This window comes from Photinus pyralis, unplaced genomic scaffold (assembly GCF_008802855.1).
Source record: "Photinus pyralis isolate 1611_PpyrPB1 unplaced genomic scaffold, Ppyr1.3 Ppyr1.4_LG2, whole genome shotgun sequence".
In the NCBI taxonomy this organism is placed as follows: domain Eukaryota; kingdom Metazoa; phylum Arthropoda; class Insecta; order Coleoptera; family Lampyridae; genus Photinus; species Photinus pyralis.
The window spans coordinates 8,454,969-8,474,797 of NW_022170403.1; the positions used below are offsets into that span (position 1 = coordinate 8,454,969).

General features: G+C 36.0%; 2 protein-coding genes across 2 annotated transcripts in view; both read right to left on the reverse strand.

The window, feature by feature from the left end:
- Positions 1-19,829, reverse strand: part of LOC116163543 (inverted formin-2) — an 89,194-nt gene that overhangs the window by 34,178 nt on the left and 35,187 nt on the right. The gene's annotated exons all lie outside the window — the stretch shown is intronic.
- On the reverse strand, positions 16,159-17,208 carry LOC116163187. The gene is made up of 2 exons (XM_031477035.1): positions 16,894-17,208; positions 16,159-16,845 (listed from the first exon to the last, which is right to left on the reverse strand). The coding sequence occupies exons 1-2, from the start codon at positions 17,185-17,187 to the stop codon at positions 16,159-16,161; spliced, it is 981 nt and encodes a 326-aa protein (XP_031332895.1). The 5' UTR covers positions 17,188-17,208.

The following is a 19,829-nucleotide window of genomic DNA, read 5'->3' on the forward strand; positions in this document are numbered from 1 at the left end:
CATCAAATACATCGATAACTCCATATTGGTTGATGGGCTGTGTTTGGATATCAAAAGTACCGACAGTAACAATAGCCATGTCCTTTGTCATACCGTCGCTTTTGAAAATGCGTGATAAAAACGAAATATTACAGAAACGGATAAGATGTTAGATGTCACATAATTACAATAGATTTCTTAAAATATCTTAAACCGGAAATATGCCTACAGTAAAATGCGAGTTGAGTAATATGCATTAAATCCTTGAACTACATGCATAAATCTATATATATAAATTTAAAGTAAAAGTAGAAAAACGATGTTTCAGAATAATTTTATAATTCAAAGTTTTTAGTTTGTTGTTTGTTTTATTTAATTTGAGCTATAATTTTGTGTTCTTCACAAATAAAAACTTAGGAGTAACGTATTCGTCTCATAAATCTTACAATCTATTAAAGTGTTACTATTGCTATTTAACGACATTATTTACATTTCGGATATTGATCAAAATCATCAACAGATATCGTATAAAGTCAGTACACAATAAAAATACAATTAAGGAAATGTTCTCTCTTAGACGATGGATTTGTCACATAACAGATACCACTACGTGGTTGTACAAAGTGACCACCATCAGAGATTTTTTAAGAGAGTAAAAATCAAAACTCAATTAGACAATTATGAAAAAGTACAGCTGTGTACGGACAATTCGCGCCTAGATTCGCACTAGGGTTATGACCAGACCGTATATTTATGAAATCGACCAACTTTGCGGAACACCCGGTATCTAAAACCATTTGAAGTTGGCCACTTTGTTACTAAGTAGTTTTTTTCTGAATTTAGTCGTTTTTTACCGCCAATAACAGATTAAGTTAATTAGTGAATTTATCAGTTTTGCAATCGTTTCGGTAGGAATATTTAAATCGATATTACAGCCGCCGAAAGCTCTTCAGAGAAGAAGGGACAAATGAGTATTTTAGATTTAATTTCAGACATGATAAGCCATTATTAGCAGGTAAATTTAAAGCGAGCATTGGAACGGCAATGTCGTGAAGCTTTCGTAGATATTATGAGATATCGATGGTCTCGCCGTTCGATCTACGAATTTGGAGATTTCATTCCGATTAATTGGATTGGATAGATAAATTAAAGATTGACATTTAAAAGAATTGCAGAAGTCCGATTGAGCTAGGCCTTATCTCAAAAGAAGCGCACTTAAAAACCTTGAAGGCTGACATCGTTCTTATATTTTTCCGATATCGGGGAAAGGAGTAAATAATTAAAAACAGTTTCATTTAGTTAAATGTAACGAAGGTATACGCTTTACGGTAAATTTACTTTTACAACCGTAACGTATTTAGGTCTATTGCTTTTTGACGTTTAAGCGAATAGTAAGTCAATCTGTTCACTTTTGCATATTACCTATTTAATTATATTTGTAAGTACAACCAATTTTTATCCTATTTTTTTAAATGGCACCTCCGGTTGATCTAGACCCTTCTCTTGAATCCGATCCCGAACTTAGCCCGAAAGTTGAAACGTTATGGCCACTTTTGCTACTGATGTTAGGGTTAGGGTTGCATACTGAGGGAACCTGTAAGGACTCATGTCGCCGTTTCACTCGATTTCTGCGTGAAGACACCAGGTGGTCTCAGCAGGCCGATTATGATTCATCCGTTTTGTCCAGTCCACCGTCTACCGCCGCTCAGCGATTTTCTCAACCCCAACCGTTACCGCCAGTCTGGACTATGTCATCAGCTAATCAGTATGTATTAATCAGTATTCATATTTATCATTGCCGTAATATTTTGCATCCGTACCGTTTTATTTTGCTTTTGTATTAAGTTATACCGCACCGTATTCATCGGAATTGACTTTTACCAACTTTTGGTTACCGCTCCGTTAGCTTCACGGTGAGCTTTTTGTTACTTTCCGTTCCACTAATTTTAACTTTTCCGTCGATTTGTATTTCGTTGCTTTTATTAACGAGCTCGTAGCGAATGGACCGATTACGATAAAATTTAGTAGATGGATTCTTTATCGAATTTGTAGATCGGAGTTCGTGAATTGGCAATGTCGCCCAAAAAATAAGGAAGGTGCTTTTGACATTTCCGTGCGTTATGAAACGAATTGCATGAAATTCAATATGCGTATAGCTTTAGCCATATAAAACGCAATTCCAAAAATTGAGCCTAATCGACAACATTTACAGGTGACCTTCGCATCTCGACCATTTATAAACCGAATTACAAACTGTTTTATTTATATGGAGGTATTTCAATAAAATTTGAGGCCAAAGATCATTATATGTATATATGTATAATGATCTTTGTTGAGGCATAGCCACTTGGAATAAAACCAAATTTAACACCAGTTTCAAAATTTCGTTTTGCGCATGCGCAGTGCCAACTTTCTTAGTAATGGAAGCCATTAAATGAAGTTTCACACATATACACCTTAAATAAAAGCAAAACTAACATCAGATTTAAAATTTGGTTTTGCACATGCTATAGCCATACGCAGGAGCTCGTTTTCTATATTTGTTTAGTTTTATTGTTGTTTTTGTTTTCTGAAGTGATCGCCGCGCCATTTTCTAAACCCGTCCGATCCTGGCTGCCGTTTCTCCGGTAATGCGTTTATCCGAGGCATGGTGTATAATAAAGGCATACACCATGATCCGAGGCTACCGAGACCGAGCCGCCAGACCGTCGCTACCGCCGACCCCGACAAGGGACGAGCTGGTCCCTTGGATATTTATGCCCGAAAATAAAAATTTTTATTGACCTGGCCAAATGTCATATTTTTTTAAAATTTCAAATGGCATCACCCTAACCTAATTATACCTCTGGGTAGCCAAAACTATAAATTTTCCACTGATATAAACAAAACCACACATTCCATAAAAAACATTATGTGACTGTGGAAGAGGTCTTAACCTATGCCTTAGTCAAAAACCTTTGCCGCCTGCGCGATTTAGTTTCTCTCCAAAAAAAATTGAAAAAACTGTAAAATTTTGACGAAAAAAGGATATAGCACCGAAATTGCTGATTGCAAGGCTTTTAAGTTTAAAACTGAAGCCCCGGGATTATGTTGCGCCAGAATCGCCTCCAGGGCCACTACATTTCTTGGTTTCCGGAAATGGGCCAGATTCTATACATTTTTTGACTCATATCCAGAAATACAATAATTCATTTCAACTTACGGCATTTGGCGCAACAAAAAAAAAGGTATGTTGCTAGCTCTGAATCGCCAAAAGCAACTAGAAGCGAGTGCGTTTATTTTTTATTATTTTGGGGAGAGATGGGGAGATTTTGGGAATGTGGGCCAAAATCTCTTTTCCGGCTAAACAGTTGAACCGATTTAAACCAAATTTGCTACACATATTCTTAGACATAAAAGGGCAGAATCACGATTGCTCAGGTGGGGCGGGCGGTACCTGTGCTAGCCACAGCAAATTGTTTGAAATAATTTGTTGTTATTATTTATTCCAGTTCGAATTGAATAGGTATTCATAGCTAAGAAGGAGGACAACGTCCGTCGGGTCAGCTAGTCAATAATAAAATATGGGGTGTTTCATTTTTTAAAAAAACGCTAGTTTAATACGCCACTGTAATACAGCACCCCCACATGTGGTGAACAAACATATTTTAGAAACATGCCGGCGGTAATTGTATACAATTTTGCTCTAAGACTTTTTATGGTATGGTATTATCTATCTATATGGTAATGGAATTATGATCCCAGGGGTCTTAGATGCTACACCCTGTATAGTGTGGTCCAATTTCGACGGGATTACATGGGTAACTTTCTTATTAGCACAGATAAACGAAAACGGTTTAGGTACTCGTGAGTCATGATCTCTTCTTGCATGCTTATTCCATTACCGTTGCCCGAAATAAGCTGCCGTCTTTTATTTTTTCCCTAGAGTTGAAAACTGACAGACGGACAAAACCCAAGGATGCTATATAAGGATTATAATTTGCAACGTTTTTGCATTAGCGTTATAATTGTGTGTATAAGTGTTCGCTATATTGCAACAAAAATGCTTGGACGCCGACGTGTGGTATTGGACTCTAATAACAATTTGGGGTAGTATTCACATTTTACACTCAACTGGCGCTCATTTTAGTCAGTGTCAAAAAGAACGTCGTTTGCATAAACTGATTTAACTGCAATTTCCATGGATGATGAAGAGCAAAAAAACCAAAAACGCAGGATGAAATGGGTTGCGGGTTCACGACATTTTGAGTATGCGAGAAACCGAAGGAGAATTTGTAGACTTGTAGACGTTGAATGACAAGTGTTTCTAATTTAAATAAAATACCTACCTATAACATCCATTTGGACGTATTAGAGCCTCTTCTTACCTACCCGGCGTTTTTTAAAGCGGCTGGTAGCGGGACCCCTTCACACGGCGCGATTTGCAGCGTCACAAGTAGCACGAAGCGATCTTTAGAAGCGCCTTCACGCAACAAAAGCGCACGTACCAAGAAGGGGCGCCGTTTTTTAAAAAAATGGTTTTTGAGGAGAGTTGATTTACTTGTGTGTATCATTTACCTTAGTAAAGAGCGTACATATTTGTGTACTGATATTTTGTATATAAAGCATAAAACCATTGTAGCACGGTGTGGCAAACTCCAAAATTATAACAGAAATTGTACAGAAGAGACTTGTAATAAATTTCAGTTCTTTTTCCCATCGGGAGGAATGGATTTCTGCATAACCGTATCTTTTTTTCGAAGATTTCCACTGCAGGTTTCAAAAACTCATCACGAGAAGGAGCTCTTAGAATCTTACATAATATAAAATACATGAGTACACGTGGTAACAAGTGGTGCACAAATCGAAAAATCAAAGCATGCGATGCGTCTGCGTCCGCCAACGACGTCTCTACACGCGGCGAAACAATTCAGTGATCGAGCAATCCTTATATTATATAGCATCCTTGGACAAAACCATTATACATAAGGGGAATTTTTTCTTTCCAAAAATTCCCCTAAAAACATTACAAACCATTGCACTCACAGGCACACGTCATGCAATTTTTATCAAGAGTTCACGTGTTACATCTGTCCGTTATTTACTTTACGCTCTCGTTTACGCTAGATTTTATCACTATGATGGAAGTTGGAACACAGTAGATGTTTATTCTAGCTTCCGTTAACTGAAAATTACTACATTTCAATAAGCACATGTTAAGTGGTTTGACAAACTAAAACCTCTTAATAAAATTAACACACCACATAATCGGTACCTACTTACGCAAAGTTGGTTACTACATATTCAGACATTATTAACGAACTCCTAGCGAGTTTATTCTCACATAGACCCCTCGTTAGCTGCTACTATTTACCGCTTAGGCGCTTACGTGACCGGTAATAACGGAAAATATAAATATCTGAGATGCTGAATGGAAAATCTTAAACAAGGCCAATTGTAACCCATTCTACAGCACATTTTTCTAATCTAATTGCCCGGCTTGGCACAATATGAGGTAAAATATAAGCTACATTATAACATATTGGTAAAAAATTGCTTAGTCTACACTCTACAATGATGGCAAATAGTGCTGAAAATATATCAAAGAGTAAATTTCATGATAATCGGTGGCGGATTTACAAGCAGACTGAGTAGGCTGGAGCCTAGAGGGCGGCAAATTTGGCCTAAAAATGTTTGTCTTACAGAAATAAGAAACATTATAGGTATATAGGGTGAGTTTTTTTTTTCTGTCGGGGATCTCATAAAGTGTAAGAGATACGAAGTTGCTGAAATGGGCAGTGTTACCTATGCAGAATAGACTCATGAGTCATGATACTTTAAGTTGTAGTATCATGGAATAGACTCTATTAGTGTGACGTCACATTTGAGCGGGAACTTCGAAATGCTGGACTTGGCTGTTTTACTGTCGAAGATATTGATCCCTATCGCCCCAGACATTAAGTATCACTTTTAAAAGTCCTCTTTACGGGCTTATACTGACCTTATGCGCATTAAATAAGCATACCGACCCTCTTATATCAAAACACTGATTACTTAACTTTAAAACAGAGCAATAATCGTTAAATAACATCCATTAATTGCGTTATAATTAAAAATTAAAAATATGTCTACCATATTTACACTTTACGGTTGGCAGTAAGGAATGATAATGATCATAACCTATCTTATTCCGCATTCATTATGTTTACATTTTCTAATGTAAACATATAATAAACAAGTTAAAAAGTAATCGTAAACGATTTACATAAAGCACATTTCCACTTGCATTCATTTCCCATTTGTAAGATGCAACTTCTGTTAAAATCGTAAAAATCCGGGCACAAATATGAAAGATAGCGTTGCACATGAGCAATCCATTTTTGACATGCTATTTCAATTTCAGTTTATAAGAAGAATTTCATTTCAATGCTTTTCTAAATAAGAAAGTTGGAACTGCGCATGCGCAAACCTAAATTTTGAAACTAATGTTAGATTTTCTTTTGTTCCAAGCGCCAAAGTATCAAATTTCACTTAAATGCTTCCATAGATAAAAAAAGTTGGCACTGCGCATGGGCAAAATAAAATTTTTAAACTGGCGCTAGATTTTCCTTTATTCCAAGCACCTATGTATCAAATTTCATTTAAATGCTTCCATAAATAAAAAAGTTGACACTGCGCATGCGCGAAACCAAATTTTGAAACTGGCGTTAGATTTTCCTTTATTCCAAGTGCCTATGTATCACATTTCATTTAAATTCTTCCATAAATAAAAAAGTTGGCACTCCGCATGCGCAAAAACAAATTTTGAAACTGGCATTTGATTTTCCTTTATTCCAAGCGCCTATGTATCAAATTTCATTTAAACTCTTCCATAAATAAAAAAGTTGTCACTCCGCATGCGCAAAAACAAATTTTCAAACTGGCATTTGATTTTCTTTTATTCCAAGCGCCTATGTATCAAATTTCATTAAAACTTCCATAAATAAAAAAGTTGGCACTACGCATGCGCAAAACCAAATTTTGAAATTGGCATTTGATTTTCATTTATTCCAAGTGCCTATGTATCAAATTTCGTTTAAATTCTTCCATAAATAAAAAAACTTGGCACTGCGCATGCGCAAAACTATGCCTATGTATCAAATTTCATTCAAATACTTTTATAAGAAAAAAGGTTTGCAATTCGGTTTATAAATGGTCGAGATGCGAAAAGGGCACTGTGAATTTTGAATCGATTCGACTCAACTTTTGGCATTGCGTAGTATATGGCTAACGCTATGCCCATATTGAATTTCATGCAATTCAGTTCATAACTAACGGATATGTAAAAGCGATCGGACATTTCTAAACAAAATTATCGTTCACACGGACAGATAGAGGGACAGACAGGCAAAGGAACAGACGGACAGACCAACAGACAGACGACAGACAACAATACAAAATTATAAATGATCTCTAGGATGGTTAATAAACGGCAAAAGTGTATAAAATTATGGAACATGTAAAAAACGGTTTGTTGGTTTTTTTACAATAACTTTTTTAGCAATAAACGCAGAAAAAATTCCTTCCTTGGTGCAAGCCTCGACATCATAACGAACCAAATAGCGAAAAAAGTAGAACAATAGCTCTTAAGATAAAGAACTAGTAGCGTCTCAAAACGAGCGGACGGACGGACGGACGGGCGGACAAAGTGGCCACAATAGCGCATTTTTTTTTATTTTTGTGGAAATGCGCTAAAAACATCCAGGACTATTGAAAACTACTACTAAAACAAATTCAAAAAGAGGCAAGTAAACGACCAAGTCTAGCAATTGGGAAAATGTAAACACAAGAACAAGGTCATGATCATTCCATATTGCCAACCGTAAAGTGTAAATATGGTAGACATATCTTTAATTTTTAATTATAATGCAATTAATGGATTTTATTTAACGATTAGCTCTGTTTTAAAGTTAAGTAATCAGTGTTTCGATATAAGAGGGTCGATATGCTTATTTAATGCGCATGTCAGAATAAGCCGCGTAAAGACGACCTATTTAAAAGTGATCCTTAATGGATAGTGCGATAGGGGTTAATATTTCCGATAGTAAAACAGATAAGTCCTGCAATTCGAATTTCGCTTGCTATTATGACGTAACCAATATATGCTGATTAATTTTCCCTTTCACAGTTTCTTGTAGTTCTACAAGGTGATAAGTTACAGTCAAAAATTTTCGCGAATATTTTCAATATTACAAAATAATTGTAACCCTTAGTGATTTTGCTGATGGTGTTAAAATATTATTATATAACTTGTGGATTTCGAGTTCGGTTTCGAGTAAATCAAATTCACATTCTTATTTCTTATAAACGCCATATTGGATTTTTTCATTCAACAGAGAAAAAATTACAACATCGGCAATATGAAATACCGAGTATGTTTCATTTGGAAATTAATCTTCAATTTTGTTGAATCGATCGACATTGGTTTTACTTTTGTTCGAGGTGCCTACCTGCAAAATTTCTGTGTGCAATGGCGTGACTACGCCACCCGCAAAACACCTGCCCAGCTAGCTCAAAACACATCCGGCATCTGCTAGAAGAAAGAAACCTTATAGTCTTAAAACTTCTCAAATCGAAAGACTCGGTGGCCTCAATCAACTTCCAAAAAGTCGAAAGAATTGAGAGAACTCAATCCGGATCGCACAAAGGATTCGAGTAAACACACAATTAATCGATCTCTGAAAGAAAAAAAACTTACAAAGCGTGTTTAGATATCATTCCCCCGCACACAATCGGCCGATAATTAAAAAAATGCGCTAATAAAACAATCTTAAATTACTTACTTATAGTTTTTTTTTTAATAAACAAAATAATTTGGCCGTGAAAAGTTTGCCATATTAAGTGCATTTATCAAACGCACAAAAACACTGGCTGACAGCTTCAGGAAACTATTTTCAATAAATCGAACCAGCTTGAAAAATAAGATGAAAAAATTTTCGGTGGCTGCTCGGACGGTGGAAAGTTTTAAGTTTCACTAAGCTGACAACTGCTTTGTATACTCACACCCGAACTAGCTTTCTGAATACGGACAAATCGTTTTAAAAAACTTTCCACAAACTTTTACTACTTTACTTGACGATAACTCGGCCTACGCCTCGGCCAAAACTTATTCTCTCGGTACACCAAACAATAATTTCGTAGCCTTGTATACAAATAACTATTCGCGAAAACTAACTAGCAGCAGCCGCTTCGTTTTTACGTTGCTGTCTCCAGTACCATTGCCACCACCCAATAATCTCCTCCGTAAAAAAACTCGCCAATCACAACGGAACGCGCCAAACGTTTCTACTTACGTTACGCCGAACTAACACGTAATTCCGAAAAAAACTTTACCTCTTGACAGCAAAAAAGAACATCATGCATTAATTAAATTTCGCCTGAGAAAACTCCTTATCGCAAACGACCAGATGTGTCTACACTTTAACACTTTAACACGCAAATTCGACAGATGTGTCTTACTTAAAGCGTCATATCTAAATTACAAAAGCGCCAAAATTTAAACAAGAATTACGCAATTACAAACAATTCCAAAAGCCATAACGAATATAATACCGTACTTTTTTTTAACAATGCCCTAAAAATTAAATTGTGTAAATACACAAGTTGGGCGACGCATGCGCAATTTTTTGCATCTGCATAGTTGCTTGAGATTTAAGGAAACCCTTGTTTTAGGTTTAGGCAGTTTTTCGGCTGTAACTTTTTGGTCCGAAAGTCTACGTCGCTAGAATAGCGACCTTTCTTACATACTTAGAACATTGTGTACCAATTTTCAAAGCGATCGGACGTATCTAAACGAAGTTATGGTGCACACAGACAGACAGACGGACACCAATACAAAATTATAAACGATCTCGACGATCGTTAATAAAGTTACCCATGTAATATCTAGGTTTGGGACACCTGTATGGTTCTATAATCAATATCAATCTTTGTAAGTTGTTTTTAGTGCGTATGGTATTTAGGTTGGGTGCAACACAAGCTGAAGGTTTGTTAGAATGGAATAGCGCCCATGTCGTAAAATAAATGGAATGTTATCGTATTTGCCACGTCCTTTAAAAATACTAGGTTGTCGATTTGTATCTCTGAAACAATAACTGATTTAAAACTGATAATTGCGTGACCAATTAATAAATATCAAATAAAAAAGTGATTAATGACTTTGCAGACTGGCCTTCCTAAAAAGGATTAAGTCGGTACATAATATTGTGTTGTCCGTTTCCGTTCATATTTATTGCATAGTAAAAGTGGTTAGGTTGCCTAGGCATGTACTGTGTGATACAAAAGTGAGTTTGCATTTAACACGTCAGATTAATATTCATTACTTGTATAGCAGTAAAGCTATTCTGATATTTCCGTTTGCTGCATAATAAAATGTACCTAAATAGATACATATATTTTAGTGATGAAGATAAATACTGTGGATAAGCCTTTGTAAGGTCATTTTCAGAATATCTGCATCGCTTATAAGTCACCAATTGTGATAACATCGTTTGGTTTAAATCAGCCATTTTCCGCCATTTTGAGAACATTATTATTAAAATAAATTTTAAATTCAAATCAATAACTGGACAAGTCGAAATATTGATTTAGCGAACGAGAAAAGTTGAAGGTATTTCCGATTTATGCTCATTAAGAGGTACAAATTCATCAACGCAGATGTGTTGATAGATTGTTCCACATAGGTATTCTTTATTTTATTAAAAACATGGGTGTGGTATTTTGTATTTTTGATTTCGTGAAATTTGCATTTCTTCTTAATTTTTTTCTCAGCAACCATAAGAGTTAGAGAGACTGGTGCCGCGTCTTTGAATAGATTTTATTTTTCGGGTATGCCAGTCTCGATTTTGCAAAAACTTGTTTAAAGGGCGTACGCCTACTTGGGGGGTGCGAAAAAATTCGATTTCGGCGCTGTTTGGTATATAAAAATCACGAAATTAATTTTTGAAAATACAAAAAAAAATTCCACTGCAATTCTTTTGGTCGGACAACGGAAATAGAGAGAATTCCACGAAATTCTTTGTGTACATACTTGAGTTAAGGAACAAAATTGTCAAACAGTTTTTTTTAATCACTTTTCAAACAAAAGTTATACTCATTTGAAGATTGGGTCTTCGGGTCACATAGTGTCCCCAGCCTACTAGTGAATGATCTAATTCGCATTTAGTTAATTGAAAATGTCGCAAATAACAAAAAAAAATAACGATTTAAGTAGATATTATGATAATTAGAATCATGCTTATTGAGTGTAATGGAATTTTACTTAAATAGCATTTTCTTACCACCCGCACTCAAGGACAACCTACATCTTTTTGGAATCAAATTTGCAGACTTCCATACCATGATCGACATATGGAATTTTTTATGCTCACTTAATTTCCGAAAACATTCGAATCGGCACCAATCTGTATCTAATGAGTAGTCGTGTTTAAAATGACGTTTCGCACACTATATATGTCAGTGCAAAATGTGACATTTTAAAGATGGGAGTAGGAAAATGTCATTTATTATTCATTTGCCTATTACATTACAATTATATCTGTCATATATAGTTATTTACATAAAAGTCAACAAAATTACACATTACTAGCGAGGCCTTTGGGGCCGAGTATTTTAATTTTCGAGTCAGGTAATGTCATTTTACTGACGAGTTTTGTATTAAATTTTACCTGAAATCGTATTTTAATATAAAATTTCAATTTTCATATAGAACATTTGATTAATGTCAGTCTGTCAGTGATGACAGGAGTGATTATAGATATTTAGCAATATGACAGTTGCAGTCGGAAAAGTGACAGGTGCGGCCGGTAAAGTGACAGGTGCGGCCTATAAAATGACAGGCGGCAGGAAAAGCAATCTGGTCTGCCTCTGTCATGGAAACTAAACTTTCCTGACGTAAAGTAGGTATGAAAATGAAGGTTGCATGACGATTTTAGGTAAAAATATATAAAGCGTGACTAAGCTATGACGTCCGAGGGCATAATGAGGGGGTATAATGGACTGTCATCTCATTATGCCCTCAGACGTCATGTCTAATATATTAGTCCAGGCTAAATAGCGCTAAAATAATTTATTTTAAAAAAAAATTAGTTACCGCGCGAAACCGGGTTTTTCAGGTAGGTGAAATGAATAGAAATTGGGAAAAAATAATTAAAACAGCTGAATTTTTCCGCGGGTGAAATCCCGGGGGTTGAAAGGGGTGGAAAGTGGTGTTTTGCAAATTGTGGCAAAACTTAATTTTAGACGAAAATGTTAAATGTAAAAGTTATAGAGATTAACAAAATGAACAACTTTTGTATCTGCACTATTTTCACATAATCTCCAATTTTCCTAGAAAAACCGGAAGAACTGCTTTTTTCGTTTTTTTTGGAGGAGACATAGCTTGTTTTATGATAAAAAAGAAGATAATTTTTTGGGCCTGTAAAGTTGAACCGTTTCCAAGATCTCACGATTTCTGAAAAAAAACACCTCTTTTTCAAGGGGATGAAATAGTTATTTGTTTCATTAGTACAAAAAATGTCAGTTTTCGGGACGAGGAAGATAGTTGCTGGACGACGCGTTAGCGGAGTCCAGCAACCTTCCGAGTCCCGAAAACGCATTTTTTGTACGAATAAAACATAAAATTTTTTCTCCAACCCCCTTTACTTCAAATTATATTCGAATTTAGATTCAGTCACAGTTTCACTACTAGTATGAGAACTTCTGCTTTCTTGTCCTCACGTGTCATGCCACTCTAGTTTTTAGGTTAACTTATAACCTATTCGTTCTTACTTTTTACGTCTCACCTCTCGCGACTTTGTAGGGAGCAAATCTAAGGTAGCATCTTCTGCCGTTTCTATAATCTCTGGCGGAGTGCAATCCATGTCGCTATCAGTTTCAGTCATTTCTATTGTATACACAATAAATATTGTTATATTTTGCATTGGAATAAAAAACTTACTATACAGTTTTTTAATTAAAATTAATTGCAATTCACTTTTTCAAATTTTGAATTCAAAATGACAGATAATAGTGCAATGGGTCTGAAGTAGATGGCGTTACGCGCGACGGCGGGTTGTATACGTATTAAAATTACGTTCACCGAATATGTAAATTACGTTACACATGGTTTAAATAAAAATAGCGAGCGTAAATCATTTTCAATACATGTACATACGTATAGGTAACAGCATTATTTGCATTGAATATGCAAAAATATTTGATTTGTATGTGTAGAAATATCTTACAACCTGCAATGTAAAACGATGTCAATGTGACATATCTCCGTGATTGTAATTTTTTAATTGGCCAACTTTCAAGGTCAATTTCTTTTTGGTACTAGGACCAAAAGTATCCCCTTTTTGTACAGTTGCCATGGTGAAAGCGATTAATCCGCAAAACGTCAATTTTACGTACCGAACACTGTCACAAAATAGCGTCTTATTCAGGTGGTTGGAGAAAATCTATTTTTTTTCATCGTACAGATGTGCGCGGGGTAGCAAAATTTTCGTAACGACTTACATTTTAATAATCGAAAATAAAAAATATTATTCCAATAGAACAATTTTAAGAAAAGCGGCAAAAACGCGAGGAACAGTTTTAAGATATACCTACCGTTTTTGACAGTAGCTAAATAGTTTTTTTTGCAAATAAATTAACGTATTGGATCCGCGCTAATAAAAAGTTTTTGAAATTTGTCTTTTCTCTCCTCTTTAATGTTGCTAAAATATTTTCTTTTTGTTTCCTAGCGCCTAACTGCCTTAATTAAACAACTGTATTATTTCTTTTTTCTGCATTTTTACCGCAATAAAAGCAATTTGAAGTAAAATCGAATTCTTTTGCTTCCTGAACAATTTATTTTTGTTCACTCTTCTTCCTGCTTATTTTACAGCTGATGGGATTAAGCTGGGAATGTTGAATTATGAATAAAATCCTCGTAAAGTTTATTCCAAGTTTTACATCTCAAATCATTTGCTTTAGCCGGTAAAACTAACGTTTTTATTGCAGATTTTGCAAGTTTATCAACAGGCCCAACGCAATTGCATCAGCTATAAAACAGGCAGGAAGAAGAGTCAGTGAACAAAGCGAAATTGTTCAGGAATCAGGAAGCAAGATAATCCGATTTTATTTCAAATTGCTTTTATTGCGGTAAAAATGCAGAAAAAAGAAATAATAAAGCTGTTTAACTAAAACATTTGAACATAAGATAACAAAAGAGAATATTTAAGCAAACATAACTTTAAGTATAGCAAGTTTCTGTTACCTAATCTTTCTATATGTATTCTTCTATACAGGGTGATTCCTATAGTACCTGCCACCGTTTGGGAGCGTGTAGGTGGTGCGTAGGGGAATATTTTGATATAGGACACTTGGGGTCGGAAATCTAAAATAAGGGTGCCAGAGCCAAATTTACTTTCTGGAATTTCGCGCCTGTAGGTAGGCAACCCAACCGGCCGGCGGTGCACACGGAGCGATCTCAGGCGGCGATGTGTGGCTGACACTTGATCAGAATTTTGTTTAAACCCACGAAATCCCGTCTGCAACGACGCGTATCAAGTGAATAAACACTATGGCACGTTTTACTAACACGGAATACGCGGACATGCACTTCATGTACGGATTGGCAAATGGTAACGCACGAGCTGCACGACGAGCGTACGCTGAGCGGTATCCAAACCGTCAGTTACCCTGCAGACAGGTCTTTCAAGAAGTTCACTTCCGACTGTGCGAGACAGGGCAATTGCAGGTAAGCTGACGGAGGCTTAACTTTACACACAGATTCGTGATGCACATCGATACTTGGGTCATTTAAGCACCATTTCGAAAAGTTTGTTTGTTTACACCGACCTCCTCCTATTTCGCAGCCCACTAGCGCCCGTGATCGCGATCGCCCGTTGGTAAATGCCTTAGAGGAGGATGTGTTGGAACGTTTCGATGCAAACCCGCGTACTAGCACTCGACTTGTAGCAGATCAGGTGGGTTGTAGTCAACACACAGTGTGGAACATCGCCAACAACAACAACTTACACCCCTATAAATTTAAGAAAGTGCAAGAGTTACGGCCGGGTGACCATGAAAGGAGGCTGGAATTCTGCAACTTAGTCGTCCAGGAGGAAGAAGCTAATCCGAAGTTTCTGAGGAGCGTGCTAGTTACTGACGAGAAAGGATTCTCAAGAGAGGGGACCTTCAATCCTCGTAACAGCCACTACTGGGCGGAGCACAATCCTCATGAAACGTTTACGCGAGGATACCAGGACAAGTTTTCTTTAAACGTTTGGGCTGGCATCCTGGGGACAACCTACTGGGGCCTTACATCCTCCCTCCGCGTCTAAATGCCCATAATTACCTGATTTTCCTGCGCGAGGTGCTACCAGAACTTTTAATGGATGTTCCAGTGAACTTGTACTGGGACCACTGGTTCCAGCACGATGGGTGCCCTGCTCACTACGGGCGGCAGGTGAGGGAACACTTGGACCAAACCTATCCGGACAGATGGATCGGCCGTGGAGGTGCGGTGGAGTGGCCTGCCCGCTCGCCCGACATCACCCCATTAGATTTTTACTTGTGGGGTGTGATGGAAGCATTTTTGTCAATCTGTCGTCTTCTTCTAAGATTTCATTTATTTTCTTTTCATGTAGTCTCGTACAACTCAAGTTATTGAAATAGTATACCTTTTTTTTTAATTTTTGTTATTTTCAATCAGTATTTTGGAGAAAATTGTAATTCTGCTGGTTGGGAAAAACAGCTTACAGCTGGTCTCCGCCAGGATAATAAAGTATTATTATTATTAAAGAGAAGCAAGAAGACAGTTTTCGAAAAAATCTTTATTAAAATCTAACACGTTGATTTATCATTGCAAAAACCGTGTATATCTTAAAACTGTTTTTCCAGTTTTTGGCAATTTTCTCGAATTTTGCTATAGGAATAATATTTTTTTATTTTTGTTTATTAAAATATAAGCCTTCCCGAAAATTTTGCTACCCCGCGCACCTCTGTACGATGAAAAAAATAGATTTTTTAGTCGATAGTCGGAAAAATGGCATATTATTGTTTTGTTTATGTCATCACAAAGCATGTGATTTCCGTACTGTACGGGAATCTTAATTCCTGTACAGTACGGGAAAATATCTATATTCTTGTGAGCATGAAAAAATAAAAGAACAGTTATACACGCAAATGAATAGTTTATTGCCTATTAATATGTACATTAATAGTACAATTATTGCAGGTTCCAATCAAATTTGGTAGTCCAGTCAATGTCGACTCTACTTCATAATTAATTGAAGAAGTGGACTCCGTATTTGTTTTGGAGATGGTGCTAGTAGAGACGCCAACATTGCTTGCACCCTTACACTGAATATGTGCGCCAGAAATTGAAGTAACTATTCTCTCTGCCACATCCATTTTATTTTTTAAGGATTCTTCTATATATCCTTCCGCCACATTCGACGATTTCCAACCGCCGTGACGTTTTAAAACAGTCAAATCTGCACCATTATCTACCAAAATTGTCGCAGATGTCCTTCGAAAACAATGTCCCGTGTAAAGGTTTGCATCGGACAGTTTCAAAAAGTTAGCAACGATTTGTGGAATGCTGGCAAATGTATGCACCCCCACTACTTGCTTAAATCCTTTACCATTATGGTATTTGAAGAAAAACCTATTGCAGTGAAAATTGGATGGTCGAACGGCTGCATATTTACGGTATGTTTCTAAATAAGTGTCGTTTACTATAAACGACCGTGGTTTATTGGTTTTGTTGCATGGAATCTTCACCAGTAGTTGTGAACCCAAATCCTCAATGTCCGTAAGCTTTATGTTACATAACTCCTCTCGCCGACAGGCGCCATAAATTCCGAAAATTACCACAACCTAAAAAAATTAAATTATAATCTTCAGGCCTTTCAATTAAAATCTTACTTTAGCCATGAGGTAAGTATCATCTGGAGCGTTCATCATAAATTCTCGGATTTGTTCGTTGGTGAAGACTTTCGACTTCTTTGCTTTGTAACCCACGGATTGCTTTTTCAAATATGCTCGCAGTTTGTTATATGAAGTGATGTCTACATTTTGCTTTAACATAAGAGTGGCCTTCAACATGGAGTAATTTGCCCAAAGTGTTGAGGGTTTCATCTTTTTCGACAAATCAAGAAAATATCCGAGTACCACATTTTCCGAAAACGAATAAGTTCCTTTACTTGATCTATATTCCATAAAACGTTGATAAGCATTTTCATACTTCCCCTCGATTTAGTTGGCAACAGATTAAGAGTAGCTTCATTGACTGCCTCCAAAACTTCAGGTGGTGTTCTACAAAATAAATCTTCATCAAAATTACCATCGATATCCATTTTATATTAATATTGCACATCAACTAATTATAAATTCACTCAAACGAAAAAATTTTCGATTTGTTTACGTCATGTCCATGGTAACGTTCAAACAATGCATGCTCGGAAAACGAACTTGATGTTTGCATTTATTAATTACTGTAAATAAAAAAAAGGCGCCGCCCGGGTTCGATCCTCGCACCTATCGCATACAAGCCTTGACTAATGACATTAGACCAAATGACAATTGGTGAAAATTAAATTTAGTTTGAAATGGTATATTTGGTGTTTTAACTATTGGCTATCGACTAAAAAATAGTATGTACAACACGTAGGAAAAGTATATTCCTGGACTCTGATAGTTGTAAGCCTCGGCTAACGCCTCGGCTTACAATCACTATCATCGTCCAGGAATATGCAACTTTTCCTACTTGTCATACAATCTACTATTTCATCCCCTTGAAAAAGAGGTGTTTTTTTCAGAAATCGTGAGAACTTGGAAACGGTTCAACTTTACAGGCCCAAAAAATTATCTTCTTTTTTTACATAAAACAAGCTATGATTCCTCCAAACTCAAACTCCTACGACATTTTTTCGCAAAAATAAGAATAAAAAACGAAAAAAGCAGTTTTTCCGGTTTTTCTAGGAAAATTGGAGGTTATGTGAAAATAGTGCAGATACAAAAGTTGTTCATTTTGTTAATCTCTATAACATTTAACATTTTCGTCTAAAATTAATAGGTTTGCCACAATTTGGAAAACACCACTTTCCACCCCTTTCAACCCCCGGGATTTCACCTGCGGAAAAATTCAGCTGTTTTAATTATTTTTTTCCCAATTTCTATTCATTTCACCTGCCTGAAAAACCCGGTTTCGCCCGGTAACTAATTTTTTTTGTAAAAATTTCATTTAGCTGATGTTATTTTCCATTTTTAACGGCATACCTTCCTCTTTATAATGTAATAAATATCCGATAATTTATCTTAAAAAATGGCATTTTCCTTTGAATATCAAAATAACACCTCTTATTGGAAAACCCTTTATAGCCTGGACTATATTGATGGAGTTCCCATTATCATTATGTATTTAAAAAAGATGTTACTTGATTCGTATGAAGCAGTTTAAGGTTGTGCAGTGCAAACCATAATCATTACATTTGTATAATGTATATTGGAAATACATTATTTGCAATTATGAAAAATAAAGTTTTGTATCCACCTCAAGCATTGCTCGATACTTAATCCTCGGGCGACTTTAATGCCCTTCATGCATAAATAACTATTATAAATTATTATTTGTGTACATAACAAAATTATATTGATCAGGTAAAAATGCGTTCAAGGTTTTAAAAAGGAAATATATACTACTTTTATGATATTAAAATTAGGAATAAATATAAATGAATTTACCTTCAAAACCGAATGGAAAATTTTAGAAACTTCCATGCGTCCGTCGAGATATGCCTGAATCGATTTCGTGGACCATGATCGCAAGGACGGACCAGGGGGGGGGGGCAAGAGGGGACAGATTGCCCCTCCAATCAATGCCTAACTTGGCAAATTTAACAAGAGTTGGTGGATTGTATACCCAGTTGGCGAATACCGGGTGTAGAAACGGTTTACGCACCACAGGGATTTCATTGCTAACGAAATAATTCCTCCCCTAATTAATTTAGAGCAAAGTTGTAAATACATAGGTTTGTTATATGTAGTTTGAAAAATTCTGCGTCTGCTTATATCTTCATTTATTATTTTCCAATTCGGGAAACCGGAAAAAAAATAAATTAAAATTTAATATTTGCGTAAAAAATTTTTGTTTCCATAATTTCACGGCAAGTGTGATTTTTACTAAAATCTCCGATTTTCCACAACAAAAAATTACAAATGGGCGCATTAATAGACGCAGAATTTTACAATCTACAAACAATATATTTACAACTTTCCTGTAAAATAACTCTATGGGTAAATGCGAGGGTAAATGTTATAATTCGTAGCTACACTGCTATACACAGTGTCCAAGTAAATGGGGATCTCCGTAATCATAGAAGATACGATGATTGTCAAATTAGAGAACAGTTGCAAATAAAAACTGGACAATTCCGTTTACTTCCGAAAGATATGCAAAAAAAATCTGAAATTTGCCGATTCCGTTTTTATTATTTTCTTATGTTTTGAGCAGATACAGAAAATTAAAAACACTTTCTCAGTGCCAATTTTTGAATTCTACAAGATTCCGTATTGAAAATCTCTCAATGGTGTCAAGTGACAGTAAGAACGTGTTTTTTTATTTTTTTGTATTTGTTCAAATAACAGCACAAAAAATAAAAACCAAATCGGCAAATTTACTGAGAGACGCCCACTTTCCCCAAGTCACCACAGCACCATACTACATGTTATTGTCATCTTCCTGGTGAGCATACGAGCTGTATCGCTTTTAAATACATCCCTAAACAATGGAGGGAGATAAAAATTGTTTCCCCCTAATGGAAAATGAAAAATTTGTTGTGGCCAGTGCAGGTACCACCCGC